This window comes from Mus musculus, chromosome 8, assembly GCF_000001635.26.
Source record: "Mus musculus strain C57BL/6J chromosome 8, GRCm38.p6 C57BL/6J".
In the NCBI taxonomy this organism is placed as follows: domain Eukaryota; kingdom Metazoa; phylum Chordata; class Mammalia; order Rodentia; family Muridae; genus Mus; species Mus musculus.
In genome coordinates, this window is record NC_000074.6 from 65,018,882 (window position 1) to 65,037,585 (window position 18,704).

At 42.7% G+C, this 18,704-nt stretch overlaps 1 protein-coding gene across 2 annotated transcripts; it reads right to left on the reverse strand.

Annotated features, from left to right (window-relative positions):
• Positions 1-9,535: 9,535 nt before the first annotated feature.
• On the reverse strand, positions 9,536-18,455 carry Apela (apelin receptor early endogenous ligand). Of its 2 annotated transcripts, NM_001297554.1 has the most exons (4): positions 18,400-18,455; positions 18,009-18,262; positions 16,784-16,873; positions 9,536-10,110 (listed from the first exon to the last, which is right to left on the reverse strand). In NM_001297554.1, the coding sequence occupies exons 2-3, from the start codon at positions 18,082-18,084 to the stop codon at positions 16,785-16,787; spliced, it is 165 nt and encodes a 54-aa protein (NP_001284483.1). In that variant the 5' UTR covers positions 18,085-18,262; positions 18,400-18,455; the 3' UTR covers positions 9,536-10,110; position 16,784. The 2 variants fall into 2 exon arrangements, with proteins under 2 accessions (NP_001284483.1, XP_011240549.1); XM_011242247.2 differs by lacking the exon at positions 18,400-18,455 and having other exon boundaries at positions 18,009-18,349.
• Positions 18,456-18,704: the final 249 nt, after the last annotated feature.

An 18,704-nucleotide genomic window follows, 5' to 3' on the forward strand; every position in this document is an offset into this window, starting at 1 on the left:
CTTTGACTACATAGATGAGGCGGTTCAAAAGAAACGATGTCTCCATGGCAAACGGGAAGGATCTAAACTAGCTAAAATTAAGGGCAGGATTCTTGCCAAGACCTTAGAGTTGAGTATCTAGCCAACACAGCTTCCTAAAACAGGTGAAGGAAAGGGCAGAGAAAAAGGCGAAGCTAAAGAGAAGGTGATTGTGCCCAGGTGCATCACCTCGACCCAGAGACACGCCTTAATGGGCACCAAGGGAAGACTGCGGTCTGCTGGAGCGTATCTATTGCCTTACGACATATCTAGATATAAAAGAACAAAGCAACAACCCCCGACTGTAAAATCAAAAAAAGCTAAACCCATTGTCTCAGAACGAGAGAGAGCTTTGCAGCAAAGCTTCTTCACACAGCCTGGAGGGCAAGGTGAGGTAACTGAACAGGAACCAGCACCTCCCTGGGTAGGTTTCCATCTTCATGGACCAGCAAGTGGGGCAGTCTACCCTTCTGCAGAATTATGACCCACTCCAAAATTCAAATTCACCAGGGTAGATGGATGGTTATGAAATGGTTGGAGAAATTTGAGGGTAAAACGTTTACAAGGCTGAGCAGAGCCTGTAAAATCGTCTTGGCTTCAAGGGAATTGGGTTCTCAAAGGTCTGAAAGAGGTCTTTCGGGGACACTATCAGGAAGTAGGGACATGCCCTACATAGGGAACTCAAAATGCTGAGATGGGCAAGTCAGTGCCTGAGGCTCTTCTGGGCTATATCATCATCGTCATCATCACCATCACCATCATCAAGTAGAGGGCAAGACAGTGAAGTAGCTTAAATGTGATGTGGTGTCTGGAGTTGGAGAAATGGCTTAAGCATTTGCTGCTCTTGCAGAGGACCACATTGGGTTTCCATCACCCACAGGGCAGCTCACGCTAACCATAACTCCAGTTCTGGGGGACCCGATGCCCTCTGTGCTTCCAAAAGTGCTGGAAAGAAAAATGGTTCAGACACACATACAGGCAAAACACTCAAACATATAAAAATAAGTCATTAACACAAAAATTAAACCTTTTTTTTTATTGTTGAAACAAGGTCTTATTGTGTAGACTTGGGTGTCCCAGAAACTGATCTGTGGATCAGACTAACCTTGAACTCAGAGGTCTGTCTGCTTCTACCTCCTGAGTGCTGGGATTAAAAGCACTTATCACCATACCTGGAAATATTTGAGTCTTGAAAGAACCTCTAGAAAAAAAACTGAAAGGAACCATCCAGTGGAAGAAAGACAGCATTTTCAACAATTGGTGCTGGCACAACTGGTTGTTATCGTGTAGAAGAATGCGAATCGATCCATACTTATCTCCTTGTACTAAGGTCAAATCTAAGTGGATCAAGGAACTTCACATAAAACCAGAGACACTGAAACTTATAGAGGAGAAAGTGGGGAAAAGCCTTGAAGATATGGGCACAGGGGAAAAATTCCTGAACAGAACAGCAATGGCTTGTGCTGTAAGATCGAAAATTGACAAATGGGACCTAATGAAACTCCAAAGTTTCTGCAAGGCAAAAGACACCGTCAATAAGACAAAAAGACCACCAACAGATTGGGAAAGGATCTTTACCTATCCTAAATCAGATAGGGGACTAATATCCAACATATATAAAGAACTCAAGAAGGTGGACTTCAGAAAATCAAATAACCCCATTAAAAAATGGGGCTCAGAACTGAACAAAGAATTCTCACCTGAGGAATACCGAATGGCAGAGAAGCACCTGAAAAAATGTTCAACATCCTTAATCATCAGGGAAATGCAAATCAAAACAACCCTGAGATTCCACCTCACACCAGTCAGAATGGCTAAGATCAAAAATTCAGGTGACAGCAGATGCTGGCGTGGATGTGGAGAAAGAGGAACACTCCTCCATTGTTGGTGGGAGTGCAGGCTTGTACAACCACTCTGGAAATCAGTCTGGCGGTTCCTCAGAAAACTGGACATAGTACTACCGGAGGATCCAGCAATACCTCTCCTGGGCATATATCCAGAAGATGCCCCAACTGGTAAGAAGGACACATGCTCCACTATGTTCATAGCAGCCTTATTTATAATAGCCAGAAGCTGGAAAGAACCTAGATGCCCCTCAACAGAGGAATGGATACAGAAAATGTGGTACATCTACACAATGGAGTACTACTCAGCTATTAAAAAGAATGAATTTATGAAATTCCTAGCCAAATGGATGGACCTGGAGGGCATCATCCTGAGTGAGGTAACACATTCACAAAGAAACTCACACAATATGTACTCACTGATAAGTGGATATTAGCCCCAAACCTAGGATACCCAAGATATAAGATATAATTTGCTAAACACATGAAACTCAAGAAGAATGAAGACTGAAGTGTGGACACTATGCCCCTCCTTAGATTTGGGAACAAAACACCCATGGAAGGAGTTACAGAGACAAAGTTTGGAGCTGAGATGAAAGGATGGACCATGTAGAGACTGCCATATCCAGGGATCCACCCCATAATCAGCATCCAAACGCTGACACCATTGCATACACTAGCAAGATTTTATTGAAAGGACCCAGATGTAGCTGTCTCTTGTGAGACTATGCCGGGGCCTAGCAAACACAGAAGTGGATGCTCACAGTCAGCTAATGGATGGATCATAGGGCTCCCAATGGAGGAGCTAGAGAAAGTAGCCAAGGAGCTAAAGGGATCTGCAACCCTATAGGTGGAACAACATTATGAACTAACCAGTACCCCGGAGCTCTTGACTCTAGCTGCATATATATCAAAAGATGGCCTAGTCGGCCATCACTGGAAAGAGAGGCCCATTGTACTTGCAAACTTTATATGCCCCAGTACAGGGGAACACCAGGGCCATAAAGGGGGAGTGGGTGGGCAGGGGAGTGGGGGTGGGTGGATATGGGGGACTTTTGGTATAGCATTGGAAATGTAAATGAGCTAAATACCTAATAAAAAATGAAAAAAAAAAAAACTGAAAGGAATATTTTGATGCCCTTAAAAGATACAAGCAGGGAGTCAGAGGCAGATAGATCTCCGTAAGTTTAAGGCCAGCCTGGTCTACATAGTGAGTAGCCAAGGCTACATAAAACATACCTGTCTCAAAAAAAAAAAAAAACAAAAACAAAAACAAAAACCCTAAAAAGAAGAAGAAGAAGAAGAAGAAGAAGTAGTAGAAGAAGAAGAAGAAGAAGAAGAAGAAGAAGAAGAAGAAGAAGAAAATCCAACCCAAACAAAACAAAACAAAACCAAGTCAAAAAAAAACAAACAATAAAATGAATAATATAAAAGTGAGAAGATAGACAGAAGGTAGTAGGAACCAGAGGAGTAGTGATGTGGTGCTGATAGAGTCCTAGGTCTTTAAGCATTTGTGTGAGTGTGCAGGTCTACCATGTGTGTCCCAGGGACTTGGCAGCTAGTACCAGTCACACCACTTACACTGTTTTGTTTTGTAATTGAGACAGGATCCCACTGTATAGCCTGGCCCGCCTGGAACTTGCGCTATAGAAGACCTGGCCTTAAACTAGTAGAGATCTTGTATGCATCCTGAGAACAAGGATTAAAGACATGTGTCACCAAGCCAAGCCTGGTACTTATCCATTTGGGGTTGTGTGTGTGTTTGTGTGTGTGCGTTGAGACTCTCATGCAGCCTAGGCTAGTCTCAAACTTTTCCTCTTAATTTTTTTTTATTTTAAAGATTGATTTATTTAGTTTTATGCATGTAGGTGTTTTGTCTACCTGTTTATGTCTATGCAGGACTATCTATGCAGTCCTCACGGCGACCACAAGAGGGCATCAGAATCCTCGAAACTGGAGCTAAATTGTTAACCACTGTGTAGTTGCTAAAGAGTGGAACTTCAGGTGCTTTTAACCACTGAACCATCTTTCCAACCCCCAGCTTTTATCCTCTTGCCTTAGCGTTCCAACTGCTATGATTACAGCCTACAGCCCTGCGCCTAGCTAACACTCAAGTTGTCAACCGGACTGAAGCGATTTCTCCATCCCAGATAGAAAAACCCAAGCCTTAAGACCTCCATCCACGTGCATGCTGCGGCTTGTGCGAGTCCACAAATGTGTGCATGCGCACAAATACATACATGCATACATACATACATACATACGAAGAAGAGAGAGTTTGTGGCAATCTGACTTTCATGCTTCCTCTTTCAGTGAGCCTGCAGAGTTTACCACCGTGTGAGTTAGCTCCTCAGTCAAGAAATATCTTTCATGGCTATTACTCCTCAATGCTCTGTAACCGTGCTCTCTGGCTGTCCCATCTGACTGTAGCAGATCCATCTCCTTGCAAGGACACACGGCAGACTTTTTGTATGCTGTATAAAATGGATGTCTACGAGCCGGCACAAACAGTTATGTCTTTGTACTTTATGCTATAGAGGTGGCTTAGCTTTGCCTTTCAACCATGTCTCCAGGACTTCAAATCCAACCCTGCCCTGTTCTCTATGGTTTGACCTCCCTTTCTTCTTCCTTCCTTCCTTCCTTCCTTCCTTCCTTCCTTCCTTCCTTCCTTCCTTCCTTCCTTCCTCTCTCACCAGGGTTTCACTAAATATCCCAGACTGGCCTTAAACTCATTATGTATCCTAGGCCATAACAATAATATTTAATAATTAAATCCTGGTAGGGGAGTGGTTTTTCTACCCACCCTAGTGCTTTACATTCCTGAATGAAGGACACACACACACAGCCTTTATATCTTGGTGTGCCTTATACAACACAATAGCTGGACCATTTCCTCACCTCCATGTGGTTAATCCACCTCCCGCTGATAATCCCGAGTTATTACTTACTAAACCCTATATTCTATCTTGGCTGCCCTACACCCAGAGAGCTGCCTTCTGTTTTGCCCTCTCTTGGCTCCATCACGTGGTGGCCATGCCTCTCTGTCCTGCACTCTTCTCAGGCATGGCGTCTCTCCTCCCCTCACTCTCGCAGCTCATTATGGCAGATCCCCTTCTCCTTTCCCTTCCTCTCTGTCCCAAGCCTGGGAAGTCCTAAAAGCCCTGTTTCTGTCTGCTCTGCCCAGCCATTAGCTACCAGCATCTTTACCAGTCAGAACCAACTGGAGGCAGGGTCCCTCAGTGTCTTATGCACGGATTTGCAGACTCTCTTGTGCAAACAACTTTGGGGATCCATATTAGCATTAGGACACTAAGCAGCATTAGGCCAAACCCACAATACACTAGGCTGGACTTGCTTCAGTCCTCTTGCCCGAGCCTCTCAAGGGCTGGGAGCAACAGGAGTGTCATCACAGGTGTTGTTACCACAGATATGTGCTACCAGGCCCAGCTAACTAGAATATCTGAATATCCTTTTTTTTTTTTTTTTTTAAAGATTTATTTAGTTGTGTGTATGGTATGTGTTCTGTTTTCCTGAAGATCTGCATGACAGAAGAGGGCATCAGACCCCATTATACAGATGGTTGTCAGCCACCATGTGGTTGATGGGAACTGAACTTAGGAACTCTGGGAGAGCAACCAGAGCTCTTAACCACTGAACCACCTCTCAGCCCCACATCTGAATATCTTTCAAGGGAAATATCTTGATTCTCTTTTAACTTACAAGTGTAGAAGGTTTTTTTTTTTAAAAAAAAAACAGATTTATTTATGTATATGAGTACACTGTAACTATCTTCATACACACCAGAAGAGGGCATCAGACCCTATTATATAGATGGTTGTGAGCCACCATGTGGTTGCTGGGAATTGAACTCAGAACCTCTGGAAGAGCAGTCAGTGCTCTTACCTCTGAGCCATCTCTCCAGCCCCAGGTTTAGAAGGTTTTTGGTTTTGGTTTTTCAAAATGCACTAAAGGCTTTAGCAGATGTGAGGCATTACAGCCATTTCTATTTTGGCTTATGTGTATTTCTACTGCTCTTATAGAGCACTGGAACTTGGCTTCTAGCACCCATGCTAAGAGGCTCACAAATACCTATAACTCCAACTGGGATCTGATGATACCACAAATAAGAGAGGGCATTTTTTTAAACATTTGTTTATAATCTTTTTCCATCCTAAAAGACAGTGTTTTTGTTTGTTTGGATGTTTTGTTTTGAGGTGTTGTTGTTACTTTGTGTTTGTGGGTGCTTGGTTTTACTTGGCTTTTTTTGTTTGTTTGTTTGTTTTTTGTTAGTTTTGTCTTTGAGGTAAGGTTTTTATCTGTAGCCCTGGCAGGCAGGTCTAGAACTTACCATGTTGCCCAAGCTAACTTCAAACTCACAACAATCCTCCTGCCTTAGTGTTTTAGTTAGGTTCCTGTGAAGAGACACCAGAACCAAGGCAACTCTTATAAAGGACAATATTTAATTAAAGCTGGCTTACAGGCTCAGAGTGTCAGTCCATTATCATCAAGGCAGGAACATGGCAGCTTCCAGGTAGGTATGGTACAGGAGGAGCTCAGAGTAATTCTACATCTTGCTTCAAAGGCAAACAGGAGACTACTGCCTTCCAGGCAACTAGGAGGAGGGTCTCAAAGGCCACCCCCAAAGTAACACACTTCCTCCAATAAGGCCACCCCTACTCCAATAAGGCCACACCTCCAAATAGTGCCACTCCTTGGGCCAAGCATATTCAAACCACCACACTCAGCTTCTAAAATCTGGGATTACAGACATTGAGCCACCATACCCCACTCCCAAATACATGTAATAAAACTCTGATAGCAAGCCAAAAACCCAGGATAGTGTCAGATTTCCTAATTTCAAAACAACTTTGTGGTGGTGCTATGGATGGTAAATTCTTTTTTTTTTTTTTAATTAGAGCACTTTTAATTTATTCTTTGATGATTCACACATGTAAACAATGTATCTCTATTGTAGGTGTAGCCCGGGTTGGCCTTTCTCTAGATGCATGATCCTCCTGTCATGACTTCTTCAACACATCTTCCTGACCTGTGCTACCACACCCTGACACACTGTTTACGTAATAAGCTCAGACTTCTTTATTCATAAATAAGGGCGAATGTTTTAGTGATTTCTCTCATTCTGATATGTGTACAAAGCAAAAATTCTAGCAAACATGTGAATTTGTAAATTTATTTGGCTTTTGAAACAGGGCCTCCTTGTGTGGCCTACTCTGGCCTCCAACCCCCAATAATCCTCCTGACTCAGTCATCTTGAGTAATGAATTTACAAGCAGATGCTACTGTACTTGGTTTGAATTTGTAAATTTCTTTTTTTTTGAAGGTTTGCTGAAGCCATATCATATTTTTATCATATCCATAAGGACAATGATTCTTTTTTTAAAGGTTTATTTATTATATGTAAGTACACTGTAGCTCACACACACCTCAGATACACCAGAAGAGGGCATCGATCTCATTGCAGATGGTTGTGAGCCACTATGTAGATGCAGGGATTTGAATTCAGGACCTCCAGGAATAGCAGTCAATGCTCTTAACCACTGAGCCATCTCTCCAGCCCAAATTTGTAAATTTCTTATCTGAAACTGAATTAAAAATGTGTGATACAAAGCCATCATCAGTCTTTAAATGGATACAGACTAAGAACAAGTTTGATCACTTGGGAATCCTTAGAAACTAGTTAAAACGTAGAGAGGATAGTCTAAGTTCTTAGTGATTTATTTTTTATTTGCATGTCTTCTCATTACTGGCTAGCACCAAAGTTTAATCAGAATGATGGGCAGGCATCTATCAGATGCAGATCTGCTCTTCACACTGGTTTATTGTGTATCTGTGAGTAGTTTTATATCATGGTGCACATATGGAGGTCAATGTTTCCTTCTTCCAGCATGTGGGCCCCAAGGGTGGCCTCATGTCCTCAGGCATGGCTGAAAGCACCCTTATCTACAGAACCATCTTGCTGGCACCTAGATTTTTTTTTGAGAGAGAGAGAGGGGGAGAGAGAGGTAGTGAACAGGGTATTATTATGTACCCCTGGCTGCTTGTAACTTGCTATGTTGACTAAATGACCTCAGACTCAGAGATCTACCTGCCTCTGCCTCTTGAGTGTTGCCATTAAAGGTGGGTACCATCATACCTAGCTTCTGGCAGGTCTCTCTCTTTCTTAAAGGTTTGTTTTGTATTTTTTTTACAATTTTATGTAAGTGTATGTGCCTATGTGTGGGTATGTGCACTTGAGTGTAGATAGGAACTACCTGATGTGGGTGGTGGGACCTGAATTTGGGTCTTCTGTCATCTCTCTAGACCTTAGGCTAGCTATAAAATACTCTCAGACACAGAGCAGAACTTCAAAGAGTATCAGTCATTGGGTCCTTGCCAGGTGTGGTGGCACACACCTATAATCTCAGGATTTGGGAAACTGAGGCAGGAGAACAATTGAGTTTGGGGCCAGCACAGACTATACTGGGAGACCATGTCTCAAACACACAGGCTGGCAGAACAGCTGAGAGAAAGGTGCTTGCCTTCAAGCACATAGTGGAAAGAGAAAATAGAGACTTCTTTGACTTCTCTGTGAGTCTGCTGACATGTATGGACCACACACATACAAATGAGTACACACGAAATATATATATAATATAAAATGCCATTGGCTTTTCTTTTGAAAAAATAGCTATTTATTTTTTAAGTTCTATATGCATTCAATGTACCTCAATTCTATTTTTCCTCTTTATGGTAATGGTAATTGGCTTCTGAAAATTACATGAAACACTGAGGAATGAACATTTCCATTAAAATGACCTACAGTTATTATTTTACACTTACTTTTATAACCTTAAGTGGGTATCACTCATAAAAGTATACTTTTAGAAGCCCTTAATTAAAACAATATAAAACAGTAGCAATGCAAATGATCTTTTCTTTGTTTCCTTCTTCTTTTTTTTTTATAGGCTGATAGTTCCTGGTTCTCCTGCCTCTATCTCCTGAGTACCAGGATTATAGGTCAACACCACCATATTTAGGCTGCAGCTGATTTTAGATCTCACATGAAACAACCCAAACATATAAAATTGAATAATTATAGGAATATAAACAAAATTAAGTTTTAATATTTTGTTTTCTTCTTTGACATAAGTCTTACTATGAGCCCAGGGTGGTCTAGAACTCCCTATGTAGACTAAGCTGACCTTGAACTCAGGTCCACCAGCCTCAGCCTCCAGAGCTGAGGAGTGTGCTACCTCACTCAGCCTAACTTCTAGTTACTTAAGACAGGGTTTCCTGTAGCACAGGATAGCTCCACCACCACCAACTATATAGCCAGAGGTAACCTTGGATCTTCTGATTCTCCTGCCTCTACCGCTCCACCCGAGTCAATGTTGGTATGGTAGGTGTTTTGCCACCGTTTTTTATTTTATTCAGTGCTGGTAATTAAACTAGGGCTTTGAGCACACTAGGCAAGTGCTCTACTGAGCATCCTCATTCCTTCTTGAGCCAGGGAGATTGCTCAGGAGGTAAAGAGTTGTTGCCAAGCCTGACAATGTTACTTTGATCCACAGGCTCCACATGGTAGAAGGAAACTGCCTTTTGAAAATTGTCCTCTGAGCTGCACCCAATACCATGACACAGAGGCACCCATTCACACACAATAAACTCATAAATATATTAAAGTAGTTTTCTTTTTAATCCATGTAAGAATAATAATGTGCAATAAAATCATTCATGTGTACAAACCATTAAAATAGAAACAAAACTGCCCAGGTGAATAAAAGAGACCTGCAGGAGGGTGAGGGGAGAGAAAGGGGAAGGTATGTGTGTGCAAATGTAGTCAGTGTATATGGCATGCATGCCTGTAAAGAATCGGTGTATATGATGCACATGTGTGGAAAGACGGCCATAGGACGTGATGTACTGGTATGTAAATGCCTTTGTGAAACCCACCACTATGTGTAATTCATACATTATACGCAAAGAACGTGCAGAACAGCAGGAGAGATTGTTATTCAGACAAACGCATGTGCTTTAACCTCGTCTGTTTTCCCTTTCTATCATTTTCTTGTCAAAGAGAATCCAGGAAGAGCAGTCTGAAAAGCCATCCACGGTACTCTGAAACAGCCTCTGTTGCGTAGTAACTCCTGAGCTGCCATCCTGTTGCCATCCTGAGGTTGTTTTTCCGGTGATTGGGTATCTTTGCTTTCACCCTTCTTCTGGTAGAGCCAAGGAAATTAGAGGTTTTCTATTCGGAAGGCAAGGGAGAAACAAACATGGTATAGTACGAGCTGCTGTTGGATACATCGATTTACCTAGGCTTCATTTTTATTTATTATCTTCAACTACTTTTAATTTTTATGTGTGTTTCATGCATGTGGGTGCTTTGCCCGTGGAGGCCAGAAGGGGGCGTTAACTCCCTTAGGGGTGAAGTTACAGATGGCTATGAGCCTGCTTGGGTATACTTTTAAGAACAGCCAGTTCCCTTAACTCCTGACCCATCTCCCTACCCTGCTACAGGTGTCTAATCTAACAAGCAAGTAATCCAAGTATCTCTCAACAAGGGAGAAAGCAAATATAGCAGGTGAGGATGCTCCTGAGAGCAGAGGCCAGGGCACAGCTCAAAGGAATCTGGTCTCTCCTTCACCCTGTGGGTCTTAGGGCTTAAACTCAAGTCAGGCATGGCAGCAGGTGCCTTTAGCTGCTGAGCCATCCCACTGGCCCAGTAATAACCATTTACAGGGGATTTACACAGATTAGAGGAGGCTGCACAAGGATGAGTTGAAAAGGGTGACTGCGGACCAGTCATGAGACGCCGAAATGCCCTTAAGCCAGAGGCACATACACGTGCGGATATGTTTGTTTTAGGATGCAGGCCTGTTAGCACTTAAACTCCCGTGCTCACATCCAGCCCAAAGAGAGAGAAAAAAAAGAGGCGGACAAAGTGAGAGGCTCAGGTACCTGTGGCCCCATGGAGGCGATTCCTTTCATAGCACCAAAAACAGGGTAACGATGAACAGGGCGGAGGGGGATTGGGTGGGATTATGGACACCTGATAACTGTTTTTCCCTGTGATGTACAATATGAAACTGGATTTTTTTTTTTAAGGTAATGGAGCAGAAAAGGTAAGGAATGGTTCCTGTGGAGGGCAAAGAGGCAGCTTGACCAGAGAGCTGCAATAGCTTGCCAAACACAACAGACCAGAGATGAAATTAAGTGTTTCCAACTGACTTTGTGGAATTCTCTGACTGCAGTAACATTCCACACATTTGCGTCCAGTTCTAACCCAGTTCGCCTGGTTTTAATAGTTGACTAATTAAAAAAGTAACTAAGACCATAGGAGCTGGACACAAGGCTATATACCCATGGTTCTGGCAGCAGCATGAACCCACAACCCGAAGCTGAGGCAGGAGTGCCGCTCACACCAGGAATTCAAGGTCAGCTGGGCAACAGAGAAAAAAGGTATAGAGAAAGGTGCAGCGGTGCCTACTGTAAACCCTGGTACTCGAAGACTGAAGCACCCGAAAGATAGAGACCAGAGAGTCAGAAGTTCAAGGCTATACAGTGAATATGTGTCCTGTGAGTCTGAGACCAGCTGGTAGATATAGCAATACCCTCTGCCTCCCCACACACAGGCACGCACGTGTATACACACACAGACACACACTCACACATACACACACGCTCACATACATACACAGGCACACATACACACAGACACACACTCACATACACAGACACACACTCAGACACACACATACACACACAGGCACACAGACACACACACACATATATATATACACACACAGAAACACATAGGCACACAGACACACACACAAAGGTACACACAGACACACTCACACACACAGACACACAAAGACACATGCTCACAGACACACACACATACACACAGACAGACATACACACAGATACACATAGACACACAGACACACAGACAGACACACAGGCACACAGACACACACAGGTACACACACAGACACATACACACTCACACACACAGTCACACATACACACAGACACATGCTCACGCACACAGACACACACACACAGACACACACTCACACACACAGACACACACACACACACATACATACACACTCTCACTCCTCAAAGCAAAATGAAAAGTAATAAACCCAAAGTAGCTCAAGCCCGTACTCCTGCAGCACTGTGAGTTTAAGACAGACTGGGTCTACACAAGATCAGTGGACTAGCAGGGGAGGGTAACCTGCCTTATAAAGAATTTTCATTATTTGCCTTAGTGGCAGATATTTTTTGTACACATATGTCATATGCAAATATAAAACATCTACATGTTTATTATAAACATGAATTGCAATTATATATATTTATATATGTATATGTATATATTTTCATTTTCTGCCAAAAACGTTTAATTTAACTATATATTAGATTTGTTAAGGATTTTCTCTGGGCATGAGCACTGGACTGACTGTAAAATTAGTCATTTCCAGCTGTTCATGCTGGCACATGCTCACAGTCCCTGCACTCTGTAAGAGGCAGAGGCCAGCGGATTTTATGAGCTGAAAGCCAGCCTGGTCTACACAGTGAGTGCCAAGCCAGCCAAGGCTGGATCTTCAGACCCTGTCTCAAACAACAACAACAACAACAACAACAACAACAATAACAACAACAACAACAAAGCCTTTTCTGTGTTAAATTCACAGAATTGTATGGATATGCTACAGGTTTTACAGTGCACACGGGAACCCCTAAGCAAGCTCTTCAGATCATTTATATTAAGAAAAGGTTTGTATCCCACAATTAAAGTGACAAATCCTGGGCTGGAGAGATGGCTCAGTGGTTAAGAGCACACTGACTGCTCTTCCAGAGGTCCTGAGTTCAAATCCCAGCAACCACATGGTGGCTCACAACCATCTGTAATAATGGGATGCCCTCTTCTGGTTTCAGGTTTGTCTGAAGACAGCTACAGTGTACTCATATAAATAAAACAAATCTTTTTTAAAAAAAGTGACAAATCTTGTCTTCAGGGTGGCTTCTAACCTAATACCATTAAAAATCTAAAGAAACAAAGTGAAGTGTGACAAATAGCTTTAAAATTCTATGAGATGATGGTGGCAATGCCTGTATTCTCTGCACTTGGCAGGAGGAGGTAAGAGGGTTGGAAGTTCAATGCCAGCCTGAACCACTTGAATTTTTTGTTGTTGTTATTTTTATTTTTTTGAAATGTTATAATAATAATAATAATAATAATAATAGGCTAGAGAGATGGCTCTTCTAGAGGACCAGGGATCCTAGCATCTACATGGCAGCTCACAATTGTTTGTAACTCTAGCTCAAGGGAATCCGATACCCTCACACAGGCATATATGCAGGCAAAACAGTAACACACATAAAAATAAATACATTTAAAAAATAAAACAATAAGAACTCATAGCAGGAAAAAGGACTCAGTCATAGAGCATGTACTGCTGTTTAGGAGGGACTGAGTTTGGTTCCTAGCACCCACAGCAGGAGGCTCACTCACAACCTGGCCTTTAGGCTCAGTTCCAGGTCACGCACAAACCCAGTTTTATACACACACACACACACACACACACACACACACACCTAGCCATAACTAAAAATAAAAATTAGTGGCTATAGAGATGTCTCAGTGGTTAAGAGCAGTGGCTGCTCTTGCAGACTACCTGAGATCAATTCTCAGCAACTGCATGGTGGTTCACAAACACTGTAAGGCTAGTTCCAGGAGATCTGATACTACACAGGCTCTTAACCTCGAAGTCATCTCCCTAGTCTCAAACGAGAGTTCATTGAATCAAAACAAAACAAAACAAAACAAAAAAACAAACAAACAAAAAAACACACACACACAATGAAACAACAACAAAACCCAAAGAAAGGCCAAAAGAAAACAGAACTTGGAGATTTGACCTGGTGACTTAGCACTTTGTTAGCAAGCACAGGTCTTGGCTCCCAGAGAGATGGCCGGAGGGAAGGGAAATGAACTGGGTATATAGCACAGTTGAACATTTACCTAGCATATTGGGGCCCTGGTTCCCAGCCACACCACACACATCCACACTCACACACACTCACACAAATACACACACACACACACACAAACACATATACACTCATATACACTTACACACACTCACGTTCACTCACACTTATACACACACATACACACTCACATACACTCAGACACACATACTCACACACATACACACTCATTCACATATACTCACACACACATACACATACTCACATACACACTTACACACACACACATACACACGTGAGAACTAGAAGTGACAGAAGGTGGGATACATAGATGCTGAATGACGGAGGAGAGGAGAAGGGTTTGCCTCGGAGAACACTTACTGGAGAGGATGTGATCCACCTAGGCAGAGTCTCTTCGCGGTGTACAATGGACACACCAGTTTGAAAGGAATTCTATGCCAAAGGTGGAAGAATGGAACGAGGAAGACTGGGACACATTTGAGGGGGAGGGGTGCGGCAGCTTGGTCAGGAGAAGCTGAATACCATCGTTTTGCTTCTCATTTTGTTATTATGAAAAGGGTCTCACTATGTAGTACAGGCTTGGCGGGTGATGTGGAAGTATGAGAAAAAGCAAATGTATCAAGGCGATGCGCCGCACACAGCACCTTTAATTGAATCCGTTTTAAAGGCTCAGTGTCGTGCTGAGGGTCAGCAAGGAACACCATAGGCGCTTTAAATGAACAGAAGAAAGATAACGGGTGCTCTGGTAGACGAGCTAAAAGTCTCAACCCCCAAAGGTTAATAATCCGCAACATGTCTGCAGTCAATTTGTTTACCTTAGCAACCCCTTTGCATTCTTACTGGATCCTGAGTAAAATGAGCATGTGAGATTTCATTGAAAGCATGCAGAAAATGTGGAGACATGAAAGGAAGATTTCAACTCGGTATCTACTACCTGAGTCCATGGAGGCTTGCGTCACCCAGGTCAACAAGTCTTTGTTACAACATTTACATGTGAAATTGTGACAGCGTAGGTCCCTTGAGAATTGTCCTCAAAGCCAAGGTGGGACTTACAATTGGCACTGGCCGAGCAGGACCTTGGGAAGTTATCTTAATGTTTATCTTATGTAGGCTCTTATAATAATTGCAGGATCTCGACAGGTGACGTTTGTGTACTGGATATAGAGCTAATGTAAACTCTGGGTAAATGGATGCTGTAACATGAGTAGGCTACAGAGCCACCCGCTCACTTTTACTGAGGATCCTTGCTACTAACAGGCATTTACTGCTTTTATTCAAATTTCCCTTTGGTTTGTAAACTTGGCGTCTGGGTCAAACTTTCGCTTCACTTTGACCAGTCACATTGCTTGGCTTTATCAAGCTTCCCTATGGCCCTGATTTTTATGGTAGGGCATTTGTGCAGACCGCCAAGATAAAGGGTGGCTAACTATGGGCCTGTGTTTGTGTTTTTCCGGGCCTCTTCTTTGTATATACAGGAATTCTTTTGCTACTGTGAAACACCCCCACCACCACCTCCACCACTGCCTTTGTTATTTATGAAGGAACTCTGGGGTGAATCTGCAACTCCCTCACTCCTCCCAAACACATTTTACTGCTGTCTTCCAAGGTGAGGCAGACCAGCAGACACCAAAGGACAAGGCTTTAACATATTCAGTCCTGTGAAAGCCCTTCTCACCCACTGCTCAGTAGCCTGCCTTGTACTTACTGTAAGTTTCCAGGTCCCCTACCAAACATACTTCTCAGAACTTTGATAATAAAGAGCAATGTGTCTCAGATATGCACATAGAGGCCTTAGCTTCCCATCCCCTCCTCTAATAAATGTTCATTACTGACTTGCTCTTTCTTCATTTCCTCTCTAAGGCTTTCCCTGGGTTTGAAAAGCTCGTATTAAACAATAGACGTAGCAACCATTCTTTACACCAAATGAATAGACCCATAAAAGCTACAGTCTACAGACCAACTGAATAAGCTCATTTAGCAAATGCCTGTGTGCCTTAACCAGCTTGGGGTGGGGGGAAGTTATCTATACTATTTTTCTTCCTCAAGACATACTTTAAACGAACCAAAGAGGTAAAATTAATTATAAATGGATGTCTAGCCCCTCTCTCTCTCTCTCTCTCTCTCTCTCTCTCTCTCTCTCTTTATCTCTCTCTCCTCTCTCTTAGATTAACATGGACAGCACCTGGGAGTAATCAAAGTTAGTCATATAGTAGTGTTACTGGAGGTATGTTGGAAAAATCACTGGCCTTTTAGTGTAAGAACGCAGAGGGGGGTGAGCAAAATTTTTCTGAAAGATGCAACCATCAAGTCTATTGCTGTGAACAAGGCTGGAAAGCTGTCTAGCTGCTGCTATTATTAAGTTGATTTTATACATTAAGTTTGAAGAGTTAAGGCTGTCCCGTCATTGCCAAGAGGCTGGGTTAAAAATCTCCAAATGCTTTCAGGCTCACACTGCTCTAAAGAGGATTTGTGCATATCCTAGCCAGTGTTTGCTAAATCCATGTGTAGAGATACTTTTATAATTACATCCTCCCACAGCTTGATTTTCTTTAAATTGTTAAAGTTCTCAAACGTGTACAGTGTTTGGCTTCATATAACTATCATCCGGACTCAACAGCCATCGGTATCTTCACATTATCTATCTCCTCTTCTTCCTTTCACTCTTCCAGGCGTGATGCGTGCAACTCTTACACTTTTACATCACTGTAAGTCATGATACCGTCACAAACTAGGGCTACCTGTGTGTAGCTGAGTTGGGTCAGGGGGAGTTGGTGGGGGAAGCTCGAGGGCGAGGGCGCAGGGGGGAGGCGGGAGGGCGGGGGCAAAAGGGGAGGGGGAAGGCGCGGGGGGGGGGGCGGGGGCGGGGCGGGGCGGGGGCGCGGGGACAGGAATACCTCATGGGAAGGGCACTCGAGAATGAAGTGGAATGCATCTCCTGCGAAAGCAGTTGTGTCTGTATAGTTTTCTTCTCCTGGGAAAGTTAACTGAAGAAAGGAGAAATAAGGTCAGTTTTAAAAAGGAGAAAGGGGCAGCATCTGCACAGCAAAACCGTTCTGAGGTCGTTTGTTATCCCTTCATCCGAGATTAAGCGGTAAACAAATCACTTGGCTACACAGACACGCAGGTACATTCCTTCTGCCCGTGTTGGCAGTAAGACCTCGGCCGTGGCAGCCTTCTGGACATATTTCTTACACCCAATTCTCACACTTCTTTAAGGAATTAATGTAAGTTGTTTTACAAGAACACCGTCCAGGATACTCTATATTTTAGAAAACTAGAGATCCGAATTTTATTTTTTGGATTGAGTAGCGATTACTATAGGCAGTAAAGAAGGACCTTGTAACTTTTTTTCCCCTTATGTATGTAAAAAGAATGATTTGAATAACCTCAGAGCAATCAAAGTCCTAATTAAAAGCAGCGGCTGACTTTTCAGCCAAGACACTCCATCTTCCGTCTAACTAAAGGAACATTTTATCACGTCTGTACTGACACCCTTGGATAATGACTATTGTCATCTTTTGGTTGAAACTTGACCCTTCAACTTTATGTGTCAGAAAACTTAACGCTGACAACATACCTTTTACAGTTTTGCCTTAAACGTCATAATGATAAAAAAACCAAACAGTAATAAACAAACAAATAAACAAAACCTTGTCTTGTGTAATTAAATAACCAGAGATGGCAGGCAGTCAGTGGGCCAGTTTTATCATTTTACATTGTTACATCATGATTTTGGCTACCTCAACTTACAATGCCCTCCTCCAATCAGCAACATGCATGCTCTCTTGATAATCTGCTTAGATTTTGCATGTTACCTAAAAAAAAATCTAGGTTTATTAGTAGACCAACATTCTCCCATCTATTTACTTGTATGGATAATAGTTTTGAGAATTATTTTCTTGGAAAAATAATTGTAAAATACATAACAATATTTTAAAATGTCCAAATAGTATCCCACAATGAGATTGCTAAATGTACTTCAGAAATCCTATATATTTTCCTCAGTCCTATTAACTGTAAGTATACCCAAATAGTTCTCAGCATAAGCACATTTAGAGACCCAGAAGCACAAACAGGCAAACAAACAAGTTACCCTAGCCAGTTATTTCAAAAACCTACCTGGTTTCTGTTCACTGATAAAAAGGAGACTCATGGCAAAAATAAAAAATACCCAAAAAAGGGGCTGGAATCGCATCTTTTCTTTTCTTTCTCTTTTTTCTTTTCTTCTTTTTCTTTCCTTTTGTTTTTCTTTTTTCTTACACGCAAGTGAACAATAGCTCTTCAAGTAGAGAAATCGTCTGTAAATCGCAGTATCTGTCCGGCTCACCCCACATCCTATGGCCAGAACTCAGAGGGCTGCCAGCTGCCTTTTCCTGAAAAGGTTAATGATCACATCAGACAAGGTTACTGGTACTCCAGAGCTCCCAAGCCTCAAGCCCCTCCTCCATCCCTCTCCGCGGCTCCCTGCCACTCCCCCTTATTTCCATAAGCAAATATTGGTGAAATGGACCATTCAGGCACGCAGTAACTTAAGCGGGAAGTCTCTGCAAAGCTCCAAGGAGAGTCACTCCAATTCAATCTGTTTACGAAGAACTATGCAAAACGAAGCATTGCCTGCCTCCGCTCCCCTCCATTGCAATCTGTTTAAGCTTTGCATTGCCCATATTGATCCCACATGCAGGAAGCAGTGGAGAGGACGGGAAGTCTCCCTTGTGTCCTCTTGCAGAAGGAATGCTAGAGCTCTAACTGAGGGATTCCCAAATGCTTTGTATGGACTCTGGGTTGGAGCGCTTCCTCTTTGCCAGAGTTACTACA